Source organism: Pan paniscus, chromosome 14, assembly GCF_029289425.2.
Source record: "Pan paniscus chromosome 14, NHGRI_mPanPan1-v2.0_pri, whole genome shotgun sequence".
Classification (NCBI taxonomy): domain Eukaryota; kingdom Metazoa; phylum Chordata; class Mammalia; order Primates; family Hominidae; genus Pan; species Pan paniscus.
In genome coordinates, this window is record NC_073263.2 from 37,084,844 (window position 1) to 37,106,706 (window position 21,863).

General features: G+C 34.3%; 1 protein-coding gene across 8 annotated transcripts in view; it reads right to left on the bottom strand.

Annotated features, from left to right (window-relative positions):
• Positions 1-7,357: 7,357 nt before the first annotated feature.
• Positions 7,358-21,863, bottom strand: part of POSTN (periostin) — a 37,736-nt gene continuing 23,230 nt past the window's right edge. The window contains exons 17-23 of one of the 8 annotated variants that reach the window (XM_003806919.6): positions 19,025-19,105; positions 15,820-15,909; positions 15,032-15,121; positions 14,196-14,273; positions 13,743-13,826; positions 9,272-9,313; positions 7,358-8,144 (exon numbers count right to left, since the gene is read on the bottom strand). In XM_003806919.6, coding sequence (XP_003806967.4) covers positions 8,107-8,144; positions 9,272-9,313; positions 13,743-13,826; positions 14,196-14,273; positions 15,032-15,121; positions 15,820-15,909; positions 19,025-19,105 — 503 coding nt within the window. In that variant the 3' untranslated portion in view covers positions 7,358-8,106. The remainder of the gene's footprint in view (positions 8,145-9,271; positions 9,314-13,742; positions 13,827-14,195; positions 14,274-15,031; positions 15,122-15,819; positions 15,910-19,024; positions 19,106-21,863) is intronic. The other 7 variants (XM_003806918.5, XM_008958921.5, XM_003806921.6 and 4 more) reach the window with 7 other exon arrangements.

Here is a 21,863-nt window from a genome sequence, read left to right on the forward strand (position 1 = left end):
TATTGGGGTGATGAATGCCCTAAAAGCCCTAACTTGACTCCTATGCAATCTATGCATATCACAAAATTGCACTTGTACAATAAATTAATACAAATAAAAGATACACAAATATCAAATAAGCACATGGAAAACATGCATCAGTGAAATGCAAATTAAAACCACAATGAGATTCTATTACATACCTATTAGAATAGTTAAATTAGAAAGACTGACCATGTTAAGTGTTGGTAAAAGGAATTGGAACTCTAACATATTTCTGGTGGGAATGCAAAATAGTAGAATTACTTTGGAGTATCACCTGGTAGTTTCCAAAAATGTTTGTGATATACATTTTATATGATCCAGTCATTCCACTATTACATGTTAACTCAAGAGAAAGTAGAATCAGACAAAAAATAAACTATGCATACTGTGTGATTCAATTTGTATAGAAGTTGGAAAATGTAATTATCTCTAGTGATAGAAGGTAGATCTGTGGTTGCCTGGAGCTGGGGCACGAAGAGGTAGGAAGGTAGAAATTAAAAAGGGCATAAACAAACTTTTGGTGATGATGAATATATTTACAAGCCTGAGTGTAGTGATGGTTTTCACAGGTGTATAGTATGCCCAAACTTATCAAATTGCACACAAATATTTTCAATTCATTGTAATGTAATTATACTTTAAAATAGCTATTCAAACAGACAATGAAACAAAAACTTTAGTGTTTATAAGAATCACAGGGGCTTTGGTGAAGATCAGATGGTCATAGGTGTGTGATCTTATTTCTGAACTCCTTATTCTGTTCCATTGATCTATGTGCCTGTTTCTGTATCAGTACTATGTTGTTTTGGTTATCGTAACCCTCTAGTATAGTTTGATGTTAGTAATGTGGTTCTCCCAGCATTGGTTTTTTAAAAAATTATTTATTTATTTATTTATTTTGCTTAGGATGGCCTTGGCTATTCAGGCTCTCTTTTGGTTTCATATAAATTTTAAAATAGTTTTTTTTCTGGTTCAGTGAAGCATGCCATTGGGAGTTTAATAGAAATAGTATTGAATCTGCAAATTGCTTTGGGCAGCAAGCCCTTTTTTTTTTTTTTTTTTTTTTTTAAATAAGGAGTCTCACTCTGTTACCTAGGCTTGAGTGCAATGGCATGATCTTGGCTCACCACACCCTCCACCTCCTGGGTTCAAGAAATTCTCCTGCCTCAGCCTCCCAAGTAGCTGGGATTACAGGCATGCGCCACCATGCCTGGCTAATTTTTTTTTTTTTTTTTGAGATGGAGTCTCGCTCTGTCACCCAGGCTGCAGTGCAGTGGCATGATCTTGGCTCACTGCAAGCTCTGCCTCCTGGGTTCATGCCATTCTCCTGCCTCAGCCTTCCGAGTAGCTGGGACTACAGGTGCCCACCACCATGCCCGGTTAATTTTTTGTATTTTTAGTAGAGACAGGGTTTCACTGTGTTAGGATGGTCTCGATCTCCTGACCTTGTGATCCACCCGCCTTGGCCTCCCAAAGTGCTGGGATTACAGGTGTGAGCCACTGTAATCCCAAAATTAGATGTCAGCCTAATTTTGTGTTTTTAGTAGAGACAGGGTTTCTCCATGTTGGTCAGGCTGGTCTCATACTCCCGACCTCAGGTGATCTGCCTGCCTTGGCCTCCCAGAATGCTGGGATTACAGGTGTGAGCCATTGTTTCCTTCTATCCATGAGCATGGGATGTTTTTTTCTATTTGTTTGTGTCATCTCTGATTTTTTTGAGCAGTGTTTTGTAATTCTTATTGTAAGATCTTTCAACTTTCTGGTTAGCTGTATTCCTAATTATTTTATTCTTTTTCTGTCAATCATTAATGGGATTACCTTCTTGACTTGGCTCTCAGCTTGGCTATTGTTGCTGTATAGGAATGCTCCTGATTTTTGTATGTTAATTTTGTATCTTGAAACTTTGCTGAAATTATAAGCTGAAGGAGCTTTTGGACTGAGACTATGGTGTTTTCTAGATATAAAATCATTTCATCTGCTAACAGGGATAGTTTGACTTCCTTTCTTTCTATTTGGATGTCCTTTATTTCTTTCTCTTGTCTGATTGCTCTGGCTAGAACTCAATACTATTTTGAAAAGGAGTGGTGAGAGAAGGCATCCTTTTCTTGTGCCAGTTCTCAAGGGAAATGCTTCCAGCTTTTGCCCATTCAGTATGATGTTGGTTGTGGGACAAAAACAGGTAATGGGGAAAAGACTCTGTATTCAGTAAGTGGTGCTGGGATAACTGGCTAGCAGAAGACTGAAGCTGGACCCTTTCCTTATACCATATACAAACATCAACTTAAGATGCATTAAAGACTTAAATGTAGGAGATCTAGACCATACTGGCTAACACGGTGAAACCCTGTCTCTGCTAAAAATACAAAAAATTAGCCAAGTGTGGTGGTGGGCACCTGTAGTCCCAGCTACTCAGGAGCCTGAGGCAGGAGAATGGTGTGAACCTGGGAGGCGGAGCTTACGGTGAGCCGAGATTGCACCACTGTACTCCAGCCTGGGTGACAGAGTGAGACTCTGTCAAAAACAAAACAAAACAAAACAAAACAAACAAAACAGAAAAACAAACAAACCCAGAAACTATAAAAACCCTGGAAGACAACCCACTGATACCATCCTGGACATAGGAATGGGCAAAGATTAAAATCAAGAGCTGCATAGCAAAAGAAACTATCAACAGAGTAAACAGACAACTTACAGAATGGGAGAAAATACTTGCAAACTATTCATCTGACAAAGGTCTAATATTTAGCATCTATAAGGAACTTAAGCAAATTTACAAGAGAAAAACAATCCCATAAAAAAGTGGGCAAAGTATGTGAACAGGTACTTTTCAAAAGAAAACATACAGGTGGCCAACAAGTATATAAAAACAGCTCAATAGCAATGATCATTAGAGAAATACAAATCAAAACCACAATGATATACCATCTCACACCAGTCAGAATGGCTACTATAAAAAAGTCAAACAATAACAGATGCTGGAGAGGTTGTGGAGAAAAGGGAACACTGATACACTGTTGGTAGAAATGTATATTAGTTCAGCCATTGTGGAAAGCAGTATGGTGATTCCTCAAAGAACTAAAAACAGAACTACCATTTGACCCAACATTCTCATTACTGAGTATATAACCAGAGGAATATAAATCATTCTACTGTAAAGACACATATGTGTATGTGAATGTTCATTGCAGCACTATTCACTATAGCAAAGACATGGAATAAGCCTAAATATCTATCAAAGATAGATTGGATAAAGAAAATGTGGTACATATACACCATGGAATATTATGCAGCCATAAAAAAGAATAAGAGCATGTATTTTGCGGGACCATGGATGGAGCTGGAAGCTATTATCCTTAGCAAACTAACACAGGAACAGAAAACCAAATACCACATGTTCTCGCTCATAAGTGGGAGCTAAATGATGAGAACTCATGGATGCAAAGAAGGGAACAACAGACACTGGGATCCACTTTAAGTGGGAGGATGGGAGACAGAGCAGCAGAAAAAGTATCTATTGGGTACTAGGTTTAATACGTGGGTGATGAAATAATTTTTACAACAAAGCCCCGTGACATGAGTTTATCTGTATAACCAACCTTTACATGTACCCTCAAATCCAAAATAAAAGTTAAAAACAAATCACAGGGGAGGTGTTGGAGGCCAAAAGATGGAGGGTCATGATCAACTCAGTATACCACTGGGGGCTATATGAGCAAACAGCAAACTGTTCTCATAAATGCAGAATGTTGGCAAACTGACAAACTGTGTCTGTCTGCCGCTCAGAAGGAATGCTGAGGGCAGTCACGCCCCAAGCGCAGTGTTTCTTGTGATTAGGCACATCTGAAGCCTGTTAGTAAAATAGGAACCTGTGATCAATTAAGCAGCTGACCAATCGTTACCTCCTCCTCCCTGCTCATTCTACCCAATAAATACAAAGGGCTGTGGAAGCTCAGGGGGGCTGCAGCTGCCTTTGCTCACTGGAAGCAGGGAGCCCTCTTCTTCTTTCCCTGGCCCCTTCCTTTAAAATAGTTACTTTTGTCTTAAGTTTTTATTTCTACGTTCATCCCTTTGTTCAGTCTTGTAATGACAGTCTCAAGTAGTAACTGTTGTAATGAACGGTCTCAAGTAGTAACAGTGGTAACTGTTGTAGTAATGGTCTCAAGTAGTAACCATGATGGTCTGCCACAAGTGGCACCTGAACAGGGACAATCAGGGACAAACAGATACCTGAAAAGGCCTGCAGGGACAAATAGAGATAAGTAGGGATAAATAGACATAAATAGAGATAAAATAGAAATAAATAGAGACAAATAGAGATAGGCAGGGAAAGACAGAGACTTGCAGGTACTAACAGGGGCCATAGGGACAGACAGGGATAGATAGGGATAAAGACTAGTAAAAGACTGGCAGAGATTAGCAAAGACTAGCAGAAACTTGCAGGGACAGACAGGGAAAGATAGGGACAGATAAGGTCCTATAGGGACTTGAACGAGGAAGGTCTGCTGGAACAGAAAAATCTAAAACCAACCAGATGAATAAGAAACCCCGTTACAAGTCTGTCAGCAGCAACGTAAGGTCAGTGCTCTAAAAAGGTACTGGTTAGTGCCCTACAGGTGCAAAGAATGGGAAGTTTTTGAATCAGGATAATATGGGGAAGAATTTGGTTATTTCTTTTCGCTTTTTTGTTTGGAGTTTGGTATGTACCATCTTTCTGTCATTATTTCAGGGCTTGAGAGAATTTTTTTTGCCCCACTTACAGCACCTATAGAAAGTGGTGAACAGGAGAGGCTTGTACCATCTTCTTTTGTGGCTACAGAAAGGCTAACTTTAGCTTTGGCTTTCATGGATTGTAAACATGCACTGGCTCCTGTGAGATGTGCAGAGGACTTGGGAGGTTTTCTCACAGCTTGTCAAGATGTGGGAGCTGAGCTTCATCGCTCTACGGTGTTGACTCAGGCAATGGCTAATTTGGTAGCTGACAGATCTAAAAGAAGCCAAAGGTTAAGCCATAAAGTGGGAAAGCGTTATAAGTGTAGAAAAATTGGACGTTTCAAAAGAGAATGCCGTCAGACCTCTGGGCAGAAGGGATCTTATAACACTCTTCTCAACAGAAAAAATGCCAGGACTTTGCTCTCATTGCAATAATGAGTTTGCAATGACTTTGCTCTCATTGCAATAAAAGAAATCATTGGGCTAATCAATGCCACTCAAAATTTCATCAAAATGGCACCCTCCTATTGGGAAACGAGAAGGGGGCCTGGACTCGGATACTTCAAACAATGAGGGCAGTCCACGTCCAGGCCACAACTCCATTTCAGGGGTGGGTTTCCGGAGGCCCATTGATTCCCTTTCCCCAGGAATACCTAGAAGCACAGGATTAGATCTCCCAGCCAGAGAATGGGTTGCATTAGTTGGAGGAGACAAACCCACCAAGATTCACACTGGTATTTGGGGACCTTTGCCAACAGGATACATGGGATTAATTTTGGGCAAAAGCTGTCTTAACTTACAGGCCTAGGAGTTGTTGATTTGGATTATGAAGGAGAAATTCAGGTAGTGGTAATGTCACAAGATCTTTGGGTTTTGAACCAGGAGAATACATTGTGCAACTGTTGCTTATTCCCTGTAAATTGCACCCTTCTCTACATAAGGAGAAATGAGGAGGTCGGGGATTTGGAAGTACAACTAGGAGAGAGATTTATGTATCACAACCCATAGCATCTAGCGGACCCACCTATACAGTGCAAATTGAAGGTTTAAGGATTGCTTTTTTGCTATATTGTTGTATGAGAAGGATAAGCCTCGATTTGCTTTCTCTGTGCCTTCTGTTAATCAGAAAAATCCTGTTTCTCATTATCAGTGGAAAGTTTTACCCCATGGCAATTAACCAAAGAGGCAGAGGCTGAGTTGCAGCTTGTAGAGCAGTCGCTTTGGGAGTGGCATGCCTTGCGGCTACACCCATAAAGGCTTTTGCTTCTGTTTCAGTAGATTTACTAATATAGGGACATGCCATCAATGCTGATGATATTTTAGTCTATTCTACCAGTACCACCTTATGTAACCACCTCTTCTGAATCATCTTGGGAAGATCACAGCCACACCCTTTCCAGCTGAGATTCTCTCCACTGGCACAGAGTTAGTAGGGTATTTTCTAAATGGTAGAAATAAATCTCTCTACTCTCCCAGATGAGAAGGCATTCTCAAAAACCAAAGCTATCCAGCACTTCTTTAGTAAATGGCACTCTCAGAATTTTATACCTAACTTCCTCACCCTAATCACTAATCAAACAAGAACCTTTCAGTTATCCAAGCCCCTTTCTAGGTCCTTTGTGCTGAGCCCGATTTTCTCTGATCTCAGATGGGCATTTATGGCTAAGCCTGTTATCTTCAGTTTGGCCTTCCTAGGTTTTACAGTCTCCCAGTGAGTGCCCTATAATGCATGGTATAATTCTATTTCACCCTCACCATTCAGTTTCTCATCAGTATGGATTTTGCTTCCAGAAGGTTCTTATGTCAGTCAGTCTAAGTTAGAATGACACCTGTTGAGGTCTGAGTTGATCAAGTCAATCTTTTCATCATTCCCAGCAAAAAAATTTCTTCTTCTTCTTTGGCATGCAATGGACTCTGTTACATCAAATAAGTTAAGGACATCTCTGTGGCTCCCCCATGCCTAGCCCAGGAATAATGAATTGATGCATCCATGCTTGTGTAGTGCCATTTATGATACTATTATAGCCCATGGTGTATTGAGGTTAATTGGTTACATGTCTCCTTACCTTTGGAGGACAGTAAATGTGCCTGATTCATCCTTCAAATCCTCACAGCTTAGCACAGTCCTAGAGTTATATTCAGTATTCAGCTGATGTTTAATGATTGCTTCATTATCTAATGATTCTTTTTTTTTTTTTTGAGACAGTGTCTGGCTCTGTTGCCCAGGCTAGAGTGCAGTGGTGCAATCTCGGCTCACTGCAAGCTCTGCCTCCCAGGTTCACACCATTCTCCTGCCTCAGCCTCCTGAGTAGCTGGGACTACAGGTGACCGCCACCACGCCCAGCTAATTTTTTGTATTTTTAGTAGAGACGGGGTTTCACCATGTTAGCCAGGATGGTCTCCATCTCCTGACCTCATGATCCTCCTGCCTCAGCCTCCCAAAACGCTGGGATTACAGGTGTGAGCCACTGCACCCAGCCGTCTAATGATTCTTTATATAACTTAATCTGTACAAAAACCCCCATGACACATGTTCACCTATATAACAAACCTGCACGTCCTGCACATGCCTGCACACCCCTGAGCTTAAAAGTTAAAAAGAGAAAAACTCAAGAAACACTAATTTCATTCAATTTCCTTTAATGAGTACTTGTTACAGTAAAAGAGGTATAAAGTCCTGTTCCCAAGTCCAAACCACTTTTTAACTTAAATCTTGAGTTTTTCTGAATTACTCAATTTGAAGTAATTCTCTTTATATCTGAAAAATGATTTTATTGAAACGTTTGAGATAAAAAAATATGCATTGCAAGAAGCATATGACAAACATTCTGAGAGTACAAAATTAGTTGTAAAAAATAACATAATTTACCAGTAAACCCACTCATATAGAAATGTGCAAAGCCTTTTGATGTAAAAAGTTTTGTACACCAAGCACCTATTTTTATAACTTAGCTTCCCATGGAGAGATAATGGCTTGCATGCATTTTATGTATCCATAACATACATACAAGGCTCGGTCTTTTCAATGGGATAACAGTTCACAACTCTTCGATTTGAATTGTAATGAATCTGGTGACAAGGATTTTTCTCTAATGGATTCCAAAGTTAGCCAGAACTTTTAATGTCAAGATGAAAAAGTGTGTAAGGTGTTATATTTTCTTCAATTCCTTTACCACAGGAGGCTAACTCCACAATTTCCCTCATGTGTCTCATTCAGAAAAAAAAAATATTAAATTTGTGTTCAGAATTATTTGATGATTGCTTCTTTGTGCTGATGTTTCAGTTCCTGAAGTCAACTTGGCTCTCACAATTTTCTAAGGTCAGGTTATTGACTTAGGGTTGTATAAACATTTTTGTCTGGTTTTTGGATTTTCACTGAGAACGACCTTCCCTTAATCGTCTTCTAGATCCTAATTAGAAAGAAAGGAGAATGTATAGACTGTAAATGTTAGGAAATTTTAAAATTTAAGAATATATTATTCTCTGTATATGTATCAGAGGCCATTATTTTTTGTAATAAACCTTAGATTATGTTTTCTTAATATCTTCAACTTATGGTGAAGCAAATATTATATTTTGATCAAAAGTATATAAAATAATAATTTGAAATTTAATAATTTTAACTCTTTAGAAAATTTGTGTCAATTTGGATATTTACATAGATTTACTGATACATTCTTTAGTTAAAAAATATCTGTGCAGTTGATCTTTTACTTTCAAAGGTCTGTATATTGGATTGGTTTAAAGTAAGATGTTCCTATAGTGCATTGATAAGCCTTGTGTCTTCTTTTCACTACTAGTATCTAATTAACCCAGAAATTCCAAACTTGCAATTCCAAACTTGCAATTTACTCTAGCTTCCACAAGGGAAATTCTTGCTCTCTCAATGTATTGGAATGTAAGATAACTTAAGTGGAGGAATTAGCAAATGCACATAGTGTAATTATGAAATAAATTGTAATGCACATGTGATATATACATATATAATCTACATATTTAAATGAACATTTTGTAAATAGCTATATTAATGGTTTTTTGCATATATACATTTCTTATTTACTTATGTCTCAAACTGTAGCATTGTCTCACATAATAACATTTTTAAGGATTCAGGTCCACCTGCAATCTACATTTGTTTATCTCTGATATTCAACAATTTATTTTTGACTTAACTCTTATATACACAAAATTATATGTATACTTGTATATACAAAACATTACATATATATATATTATATATATATATATGTATGGAGAATATACACTTGAGTCTATCTCAAGGGTTCAATATGCCTAGCAGTTTACATGAGTATGTTGACCTTTCCCTTAATATTTGTTATTAGATTCTGATAGTATAGAACATGAGAAATTTATTTTCTGATTGTTATCAAAATTGTTTTCATCAAAACTGGCTAGCTTTTCTCTCTGATCGATAACAAGTTTCAATAAAATACTTTAAAATCTTTCCTATTGTTTGATTTCTCTTCATGTAACAAAAGAGGCCATATACACACATTACTATAGCCAATACACTTACCTTGAACTTTTTTGTTGGCTTGCAACTTCCTCACGGGTGTGTCTAAAATTAAATTGTTGTAGTTAGAAATACTTTGCAATTATGGCTAAAATCAGACAGGAGACCATGGTTAAACAGAACAGTGTAAAGTCTTAAATAAGTATCACTTAAACACGAAGATTATTTTTAGTAGTTAAATTTTATGATCCTCAGAGTTTTACATTTTTTCGTAAAGGACAAGTAGACAGACAGTGTTTTCCATATATCATACTGAATGTTTCTTAGTTGCAAAACACATTGTTTCATTATGGATTTTGGAGCCCCACCTAATGTGCCATTTTTGCAGAGTAAATGACTTACATGATTTTTTCAACCTTTTTGTAAAAAACATTGCCTTATGATGAAGGGTTATTAAATGTCATATAAAGTTTAACACAAGTATCTTCCCAGAGTTAGCCACCCATTTTTGCCGTCATACCTATGTGCATTGTATGCCTCTGTAAAATTATCACTAAGATCAATTTGTGATTCCTTTATTGTACGTTGACGACAACAAAGTAGCACTGACCTAATGATTCCAGAAATGTTATAATAAGTAATTCAGAAAGAATATGCCATCACCCTTATTCCACCTCCCAACCTGATTCAGTGTCAATCCTATGAGATCCTTTTAAAAAATTAACTAATAAAAGCTTTTATATTTAAGAACTGCAAGTGTTTCAAAACTATGCTGTTTTGTGTTGTTATAGTTGTAACATATTTCTCAATTTTCCTGTTTTTCTTTTAGTCTATTGACAAGACTACCTGGTCGGCCTAAATTCACATTTTCATTCAGTTTTTGGGCATTTGAGATCAAAGAGTAAGTATGGTTTCTACAGTTACTTCATTTTTCTACTTATCTTTTAAAATTTTTTCTCCAAATTTTGACTTCTTTTATATGTATCATCTATACTCAGCATGAAGTTCAATTTTTTCTATTATATACATGTTTTCAATTCGCTGAAATCATATAAAAAGTAAGCAATGAAACTGTCACCATGATTAGTTTTGGCTATATGACACCAAGCAAATTTTTTAGAAAAGAAATAACATTCAAAAAAACTTATATATTCTGTTTCTGTCTACTTAGCACATTTTCACATTTGTTTCCCCCCAGAATATAAGGCATATAATCATTTATAAAACCACATTAATACTAGAGTAAAATATAGAACTATAGAAAAATCTCACTATGTTGGATAATGGGGAGAAGTCTGTGTAAAACAACCAAGTCTGAATTATGAAATATTCTCCAATAGATATAAATAGATGTAAATATAAATATTTCTTAACTTCAGGTTTATTTGGTAACGAAATAATGGCTTCTAAAAAATTGTCAAGAAGAGACAGATCCAACCTTTAATTGGTGCGCAGGCACATTGCTTATAGTGGACTTATTAAATTCCAAATAGCAGTTAATTGTATAACTTAAAACTGCATCATAGAAGTATTTACCAATTTCTTTTCAAAACAAGTGTGCTCACTCAGATTTCCTTTCATAATTTTGATAGCATCCAATTAATGAGGTTTTGCTGTGATAATATTCCAGAATAAAAAACGTTCAATGTGTCAAACAAACACTTTGAAAGAACAGCTTGATTAATGTGTAGAAAACAGGTTTACTCCTAGCAGCTCTCTGCTATGTCAACATGAATGAGAGTTATATTAGATCATGTTTAGAGCAGCAAAACATGGGAAGATAAACCAATTACTTGAATATATTGGCACAAAGAAGCACCCTACATCTTATTTCCTAAAGCATGCAAAGTACTCAGCTCAATTATTTTGACATTTTATTTGCACGTTTGTTTTTTGTATGTTTCCATGGTTATGACTATGGAAATTTAAAGTTGGGTGAGAAACATTACTTAATTGACCATGTTAATGTCAATTGATGATTGACAGTAACATTTGATGACAGCTTACTTTGTGCTGAACATTGTTCTAAGAGCTTGTCATATATTAACTTATTTAGACTGTAGGTATCACTACTATCCTCACTTTCAGATGAAGGAAACAAGCAAGAAAAGAGTCAACTAATTTGGGATTGAGTTGGGGCTCAGACTGAATGCAGACCTACAACTCGATCTACTATTCTCTATAGAGGTTACAAATCTTAACCTCTTATATTGGCAGATTTGCGAAAACCTTCAAAAATGACTTTTTGTTGTTGTTCCTTTCGACATAGTCTGTTATTCTCCTTTAATTGCTTGAGTCGTTTCAGAATGCATAATTCTAAGGTAAGCCCAAAAATTTTATGCATGTAATGAGAAATTTTTTCAGTTAAGGTCTCGGAAGTGTATCAGTGACAAATCACAACATCAGTACTCAAAGTACCAGTTAGCCATGTTAATAGTCATGACTTAAATGATTGAGAAATATACTCAAATTAGCAAAAGTACAAAAAATGTACTACATGTACCACAATGTATACAATATGAACTGTTTAGATAGAAAATTCAGTTTTAGGTAGAAGTTATTGAGTTGAAGAGCATGGTTCAGATATGTATTAATTGGCCAGACCTTGGAAAAAAAAAAGTCTTACATAGTGTAATCTTTACTAGCTTCTTTTATCAATGCCTTTTAGGATCTAGACAAGGGGATACTTGTGACTCAGTAATGACCTGATGGTTTTAGATAGCTGGAAAAAAGAAAACAAGCATGTCCAATTAATGCTGGTACTAGTAATTCTACCGCATATAGTGTCTTTCCTACAAAAAGCAAAACCTTGGAGAAATGGTTTGATAAAAACTTTTTATTTTTTTGTTTTTTCACAATGCTATAATAGTTGACATGGCATTGTGGAAACCGATGCCTTACAGATATGTAGAGAGATCATACACTGGGAACAAAAGGAATAAACTTCTGGGATGATCAGAGACAAGAGCTAAGAAAGGAGTTCATTAACTAAAAATTGAATGTCATATACTTAACTTGTAGCAGTTACATGTTTTCTTGGCTGAAGCAATTCTTTAGTATTTAACTGGATTTTTCATAGTGGCCTCAATAACAGGGGCTTATCAAAGGGGAAGAAAATATACTTACCTGAAATTTAAGCCTAAATGAATTAAAGCAATATAAACTGATGCAGCTACGAATTTATTGATTCCCTAAAAAGCACTACCATTCTACAAAGCTGCTTACTATGGCAAGGACTGAAAGAAAAAAAAAAAGAATTCAATTTAATCTTCATAATGTGTTTGTCTCTTCCCTCAAATCCTTAGATTTTTTTCCTAGCAGACAGTTGAGCATTTAGGGGTAGATAGTGAATTCTTTGTTAGATCCTACAGGAATCTTTGGTTCCGTTATGGCTCTGTTGTGCTATGTACTCTTAGAATTCTGGGAGGAAACTTGTATTTTTCAGACATATATATTTCTATTGAGGGAAAATTCAATCATTGGTTGAATTAAAAATTTTTAAACTATCACTGACAAGTTTCTAAATACTATTTAAGAGATTTTACATTTATTAAACTACAGAATATAGAAATAATAATTGCTAAAAATATAGAAAGTCCCAAGATAATTTACATTTTCTTGGACATAGTGATACAGTTTTAAAAAGTATAAGCTGAAAAGCCATCTGGACTGTGTTTTGGATAAACATCAAACTTCAGTTATGTTTCTCAATTAATAGTATATTTCAAAGTGCCTATTTGGTTTTTCTGAAGAATTTAAATACATGTTTCACAAAAAATAATTTTTCAGCTTAATTCTTTCCTTGTTAAAAAATGAAGTAGAAATTTATTTATTCAAATGCCAATGATACAAATTATGTATCTATATAAACAACATCTTTGAATAATTACTATGTAGGGTTCGTGTAAGATTTTGAATTCTTTTTTTTTGTTCTTAAGGTTCATTTAATGCCACAGACAGAGAACATTCCATAAAAGATTAAGATTAATTTTATATGCAAAATAACTTATATCTACAGGTATAGATTATCACTCAAACTGTTAGAAGAAACAGATATTCATTCCCAAGAATATAGTTTTGGAAAAGAATGTTACTAAATGCACTATTTTTGGCTATATCTATGTATAGAATTTAAAGACATGCCTTGATTGCTCTTATGGGGGCAGTGAATATAATTTTTTAAATATAAAAAGTATGTCAAATTTGGGCTTGTTTAACAGCTAGCAATTTAACAATTATTTCCCTTTCGCATACTTAAAAGGCCCTTAAAATTATCTGAATCAAAGCAAAAAAAATATTCATTGCTCCCCAAACTTTATACCATATAACTTTTTAAAGACTGTTTAAACTAGTAATCATTTCTTCATAACTATTAACTACCATTGAACCAATCCATCTATTAAGACAACAGCAGATGTTGTCTTTTTTTTTTTTTAACCTAATTAAAAGAAAAAATCTGCTTGCTCAGTCTTTAAAAAGTTGAACTCAGTCACTATAACCTGTTAAGGGGGTTAGTTGTTGTCCTTTTACTAACCTCCCTGAAGCAGTCTTTTAATTTCTTCATCTTCAAATAAATGATCATCACCACCTTCAATGAATTTGGTGACCTTGGTGACCTCTGAGAGGATACATGTTTATAGCAGAAATTGGTTTATATAACAAAATAAAGACAGCAGACTTTATGTCATAAATAATGGCATCTGCCCAATAATGAATTCCAGCCCAACACTCGATTCTTTCACAACTTTTAGTGCTGTTTTCTGACATACTAATATTCTTATAAAGTTGTTGAACAAAATACTGTATAAAAAATATGACTGCCATTTATGCTTAATTCCTTATTCTTGTGCTTTTTTCTTGTTGGTATGGAAATGAACAATAGATTGAGATAGAGTAGAAAACATGTAGAATGCCTCACACAGTATTTTAGACTTGTATATGGATAGCTTAGGTAAAGTCACATTCTTATTTTCCTAGAAATGCTGACCTTCTTGGAACAATTTCTTCAGAGTTTCTTCTGTTTCTCCACCTCCAGTAGAAATCCTAGTGTATTTTATTTCAGGACCTATGAGAAGGACAATGAAAAAGGTCTAAAACAGAAGTAGGCAAACTTCTTCTGCGAAGTGACAGAGAGTAAGTATTTTACACTTGTGGGCCATGTAGTCTGTGTTGCCATTGTTCAACTCTGATACTTCAGTGTGAAAGCAGCCTTAGGTATTATATAAATGGATGGGAAAGACTGTGTTCCGATAAAACTTTATTTCCATAAATGGGTGGCACAAGCCATACTTGCTCACTAATTGTTTAAACAAATACTTAAAGAATAGCTGAATTAAGAATTTTAGGCGAATTTTAGGCTAATTTGGACCAACTGGACGCTAATTTGGAAGTCTGATATGAGGTTTACTGAAAATATTGATCAATTGCTTTGTATAAACTTGCTTCTATTTTGGCATGTAGATGTACAGACCTTAAGATTAATGGAAGCTCAAATGAGGAAATGGCTTTTCTTCTAGGGTCCTCTAACTCATTAACAAACAGAAAAGTGAAAATGGAATAGCGTATCAATGGTATATCATATTATATGTATGTATGCATACATGTAATAAAAACAAATGCTTTTAGATTTGTCTACAAATTTTCAATTCAGAGTAAAACATAGATTACATATTTAGAATAATATTATATCTGCCAAAATATGAAGTAACTTTAGTAATCACTATGAAAATGACTTGTTTCTTTAATGATTCTTATATTTGGGGATTAACTATAATTTGATCTTTATAATCTAGGCATAGATCCATGTATGGAATTAATGGCTACCTGTAATGATTCGTTCTTCTCGTGTCTCTTTTTCAGTTATTTCCACAGGCACTCCATCAATGATTTTGGTGTATTTTTTAATAATTGGCTCTAAAAGCAGGGGAATACAAATGCATTTGATTTACCCTCATATTGTGACTATACATCCATAAGCTAGACATTGTAATGATTAACTAATTTCTACAAATATTACCATTTAAGATTCAATCATAAACATTTTTAGAACATATCCCCAAAAAATCATATCAATAGGGATCTAAAAGGTAATAGCTATGTCCTGAATCTTGGTTGAGAGAGAGGGCCATTTGACATCCTAACTCTCCATTTCATACTTGTTTTCTGGATGTGGAATAAATACTTAGTGAGAATCCAGGGAGTTCTATATCATTGGAATGGGAGCCTTATCATAAATCCTAGTAGTGGAGTGGCTTATTAGACAGAGACTTATACAATGGTCATTTTTTCCTACTGTTTCTAATATTTCCTTTTATACTGACATTAGTGTTACAATTTTATTCCACAATCCTCACTTGTATGTGCAAAAATCATGACATTTTGTTGGGCCCGGTGACTTAATAGATAAATTAATTCCAACTAGATCCATTAAAAGCTAACTATGTTTTATTTCTGACCAGCTAATAAGAACTCATAGCTGAGGAAATAATTCCCACAATTTTTATAAAATAAGAACAAAGAGAAAATATCAGATGTTCAATATTTCTAAACCAACACTATTTCAAAATAATCACAGCGAAGGTAGTCGGCCCCAGGTAACATAAGGAACGCACCTCCATGGATCACTTCAGTTATTGTTTCACCTTCTTTAATCAGTCTGAATTCAGGTTCACCTTCAATTTTGACTTTTGTTAGTGTGGGTCCTGGGACATTATTTTAGGAGACAAATTATCATGTTAAAACAGTCCTTTAAATTTACCGGAATAGGACATTTATTTCAACATTCGGTGTGACTCAACTCAAATGTCAAAGTGGTTTCAGGCTCTATGAAATCACTTTTAAATATTTCCCATTGTCTTCAAATTAGACAAGAGTTATGAGAACAAATGATTTAGTCTGTTTGTGTGCTACTAAAATTACTTTCATCTGCTTTAGCTTTTAAACAGATGGATAAATCCATCTGTTTATTCGTAGTTATAAAGTATGATTATGCAAAATATTATATGTAGCTACACTTTGCAGATCATGCAGTATGTACACATTTGTGTTTCTCTGATAACTGGTGTAGATCCCACTTTATCATACTGATATTGTCTATTACTTTTTCCTTATTAAAATTTTTCATTTAAGTTTTAAAATCACTCAGTACCTTATATTTTTGATCTAGTGGGTATAGGAGTGAACATAAGAAAGTACCAAATGTATACCTACCTTTAAGATGCTGAATGTCAGGTTTTATGAGGAAAATAATTTGAGTACTTACCTTCTGTATGGGAATGATACAAAATTAACCAATTAATAGTTAAACAGTCCTTCAAATGCAAAAGATAAACTAGTGTTGCATTTGACTTGCAAAATGATTTTGCTACCACAGAAAATCATTTTGAAGGTTAGAAAGCTGCTTACTACATTAGTTAATTAAGACTGTTTCACAGAGGAGTAAGAAAAATAAGTTCAGTACATTTAACTCATACTGTAATAGCCTTCAATAGTGGAATGCAGCTGTTGCTTGCTTATCTTTGAGAGCATTGTTTTTTTGCTTGTTCAGAAATTGTCAATGTACATGATTACCAAAACAAAACCAGCCTAGAACACTCCAAAATAATGAAAATAAAAGTAAAGTTTTTTGAAACCATAAGTATTTCATGCCATAATATTTGGTATATAAGGCCAAGGGATATTGAGCACAAAACATAAAGCCAGGTTTTTAAGGTGCGGTAACTTCAAAAGAAAGGACGCCTAAGGAATTTAAGAACCAAAAATGCGTTAATAAAATATCTAAATCAATATGTCTTTAGAAAAGCCAAACTGAAATTTTGGAAACATCCTTTATAGTTAAGCTCTATAAAAGAAGAGATTTTCTCAAAATTGTTTTCCTATTTACTCCCAACACCTCAGAAAGTACCCAGCACAATAGCTGCTCAATAACTATTTGTTGAATTGAATTTTAGCTGATTTATTCTTAATTCCAAAATGCTGTTATGTATCTTTTATAAGAGACACCTTAAAATTGTGTCCTGGAGTTTAATTTATTTAGTAAGAATTTAAAAGTCATCAATAAATCTGTAATTGTTCAAACAGTAAGAAGGAAATGCCAGTAGCAATCTTGGAAGCTGGACCATTGTAAATTACTACTAAGATAAATATTTGTTTCCTTCATTATGCTACACAGGAGTGTAATTTCTGAACTCAAGTTATCAATGAGTAGGTGACACAACTCCATTTTTCATCCATGTTCCCTTTATAAGAAGAAGCCATGTAGAGATGACCCTCCAGTATGATCTTAACTGAATAAAGATTAGTAGGATAGAATCCTACTGACAAAGATTGAGGAGATAAATAAGTTGAATAAAGAAGTTTCAAAGGAGAAGAATCTTTGAAAATAAGAACATTGGCACATGTAAATAATTTCAGGTAAAGAAGCTGTGCACAATTATAGTGCAAAATTTTAGGGAATCTGATTTTTAAAAACAGGACAAGATTTGATTTTAAAATCAATTGTATTATCAAAGATCATCGTGTCATGTTTTATTACAATGATCAAGGAACATTTTTTCAACAAAACTTTCTGATTTAATTTCTTCTTAAAATACTGAATTGTCTTCATCACTATAGAAAGTCGATTAAATAATTATAATTATAGTATTTTTTTCAAGAAAAAACAAGGATAGATTTCAAAGAATAACTCAATTTTAAGTCTCAAGAATAAATACTAATATAGATAACTAATTAGCTAGGAAATAAGTTTTTACCTATGTATTTTCAGTGTATAAATTTAAATTAATGGCTTACTTTAAAAAATATAGATAAAAGTATTCAAGAAGTTACCTTCTCAAACCACCAAAAGAAATAGCAAAACCAAACATAATTACAATTACAGTTTCCCAAAGATTCCATCAAAGATATAATCTATTCTCTTTTTGGAAGACTGTTTCTAGCTTTCTTATAGCACAAAGGAGATAAGTAGTTCTTTTCTCTGGGTAAGTTGCTACATTAAGATGCTTATACTTGGAAATTTTAAAAAATTTAAATTGTGATCCTTGGACATAATTAAAATACATGAAATGAAAGTAACATCAAAGATGTTGAAGTTGGCTAACATACATAGTAGGAGTAGAGAGAAAAGTAACTGCTTATTTAATGTTCTAGTCTGAAACATCAGGAGAGAATGTGTGTGTGTGTGTCTGTATTATATATATCTCATATATAATATATACATCTGTATGTAAGAATATGTTCAGGACTGGAATTAAGTATTTTAAAAATCAATTCACTGCATAAACTACTCATTTTGTTTTATAATTCTGATGGTCTAATTAAAAAATATCTCATGCATGGTTGTAATTTTAAAAGCTTTCAGTAAACATAGCTTCTATGCTATCTTATGTTACACAGTGAAAAATGCCTATACTTTTTTTTTTGGAAGAGCTTCTTGCATTGTTATAAAAAAGAACATGTGGGAGATTGCAAACAAAGCAACATAAAGAGTATACAGCCTGTAGGAGTCTGACTAAAGTAAAAAGAAACTCATGTCTTTGTTTAGTGAGTATCTGTATACTAAGTTAATGCAATGCCAATTAGATTCAAATTAAATCAAGTACAAGCAAATGTACTGAAAGTATTAGGAATGCATCATCTACTTTGCTAAATAATTTGCACTCCGCATTCTGCAATTACATGAGCATGCCATTGGTATAATATTGGTTATATAACATTTAACATGTTAGTTTTTAAAAGAATGTAGATACATTCATAGAGATCAGTATTTTTACAGATGTTTTTACAATAAAAGGAACCATGTATAACATTGATTTTTACCTTCAGTTTTGATAATAGGCTGAAGACTGCTTTCAATCACTTTAATTTTTGGTTCCACAACTTTGGTTATAATTTTAGTTGCTGAAAGTATAGAAAGTGGAACGTGAAAGATATTTACATAAAAACCTGAACAAAGGATTTTTTTTTTCTCCTTTTCTTTTTTGTCTCTGTAGGATACTAAGGTACAGGATGTGGTAATATGTTCAGGCAGTCAGATACAGGAAATATTTATGGTACGTAATATAATATCTTCTCATGTCCAGGTGTTGAACTCTGAAGTCTAGTGACTTGAATTTGATCTAGTGAAATATATACTCACAAAGTGAGGAATTATATCTAGAAATCTGTAATTTTTAATTGTACCACTAAAGCGCTTTACCTTCTTTTGTACTTCTTGAAAATACTGGCTGCATTGCAACAGAGGACAAATATGATTAATGTCATGCAATTCATAATATCTTAAATTGCATTGCTGGATTCTTTCTCAATTAAAAGAAAAAATGAAAGAAAAAGGCTTTTAAAATGTTTTTCATGCATCTGATAACAGTGACATAGAAAGGAAAAAATGAAACATAGTTCAGAATACTTAAAAGTAAGAATAAATTTCAGCCAGCCAGACATGAGCTCTATTCAACAAACATGATATGATCAGTATTTAAGTTATAGGCTAAAATGTCTTTAATTTTCAGCTTTGTTATCACTATCCTTTTTTTTTTTAAATTTAAAGGTATATATTTTAAACGTGTGTTGTCTACCTAAGTAAGATAATAGTCTTTGAACTAGGTACTATGTTTGCTGTTTGGGTGATGGGTTCACTAGAAGCCCAAACCCCAGCATTACTCAATGTATCCATCTATCAAACCTACATGTGTACTCCCCTGGATCTATAATAAAAGTAAATTAAAATAAATTAAATACCAGTCAACTATTTGGTTGACTTTGGTTGTACTGATTAACTGGAAATGTGCCTCTGAAGCCACACAGCCAGAGCAACTGGCTTTTTGTCATTTCTAATGAAAAGCCTTGAAAGATGGTTCTATTAGATAACGGGCCACACTGAAGCTAACTGTGCATCCAGATCACATCAAAGCGGCAGAGGTGAGATGTTAGCACAGCTTCGGTTTCTGCAGTTCTCACCTCATGCTTGTAAGATGTTTAGCTGTGTCAACTTTTTGAATTAATGTGGGTTCTTAGCCTTCACAGACCCTGTGTTTCAGCCTTATTAGGTTTTGTATTTTGAGATCTCAAATTGTGAAGCTCTAAAATAAAACAAATCTGTGTGTTTAGGTACTAGTTCCACAGGTGGTCTTGCCACAGAAGAACCTTTCCATGAAAGTCGAATACGAATACACAGGGCTCTCTATTGCTGCTATCAAAATGGACTAATTCCTTTTAGCTTACATTTTTTACATCATGTTAAGGAATTTGACGTTTTGGATGTTCAGCTGGTTGGTAGTTTTCATTTCAATCTTGATTTTCTGCAGACTTAAATAGTTTTGACAGGTGAAGCTCTGAGGATTAAATATTGATTTTAGCCCTCTCCAGGTCAAATGTTCCATATTTGACAACTTATACCAAAAACAGCATCCTTCCCCTCAACTATACACTTTAAAATGGATGTTATTTTGGGGATGAGGATAATATGCAGCAAAAAATTATAGGAATTTTAGAAACAAGTCAACAACGAAATATAAAAATAGAAAATTTGGTTTAATTTATCTTTACTTCTACTTTAAAATACTTCTTAATAACAGCATACCATCTAAGGAGGAGTAAAAGAAACATCTTACATTGGAATGTAAATGTTAGAGCTGTTTCAAGGCCTCTGGGTAGGTAGGGAAGGACCATTGAACATGTGTGTCTTAATAAAATGTAGCTTATGCTCTGTGAGTGAGGATGTAATTTAGTAGGAGAAAATAATTATATTTTTGCTCATTGTAATCAAGATATTGCATTCACATATATAGAAAGTAGTGAAACTAAGATGGATAAAGAAGGGAAGCTAAAGAAATGTAGTGGGAATGTGTATATATATATATGCATATGTATATATTTATACCTTTGATGAAGAAAGATGACATAACATGTCTGATGAATAGAGCCCATAAGGATTGCTTAATTTTCAGAAAACATATTTTTTACAAGATTGTATTCCCATGATGAATCATAACTATTCCAATTAAATCTTTAATACAGTGCTGAGCTGGCCTGATCCTGGAATTGCATGTTATTATTGCATAATTGAAATCAACAACAGCAGCAGACATTTTGTTTTGCTCCTTACATTGGCTTTACTCCTTTTCCATATCTAGTATAAATCTTAAGGGAAATTTTCTTAATTAAATAACTGGATGCTCATGGTATAAAATGGAATGATTTTCTAGCCAGAATAAATGTGGGTATCGAAGTAATGTTTTAGCTACTGATACACGTTGAGTGTTTAATTACAGAGCCAAAACAAAATGAAAAGAATTTCTGCTTGAAAGCTACAGTGAAATAAAGAAAGAGAGAAAATATAAACAGAGAAAAAGCCATGATGGAAAAGATATACTACTAGCTACACTTATGAGAATGAAGTACCCTTTATCATTGTTAAGTAGTAGAGGTTTAATTTTGATAATCTGGTTGTGTCAGAGATCAAAGAACTCTGGAATTTGGAAACTTTAAATTTGTCACGTGGCAGATTTTTTTGTTCCTTTGTCCAATTTTGGATGGGAGAGTTTTTGAACTGCCACCTTATAAACATTGGTATTCTTCAACACGTGCTTCTCAGCCTGCCCTTAGATAGCTCAGGGCTTGAGGGTGGCGTGAACAACAAGTCTTGGCTAAGGTCATTTCT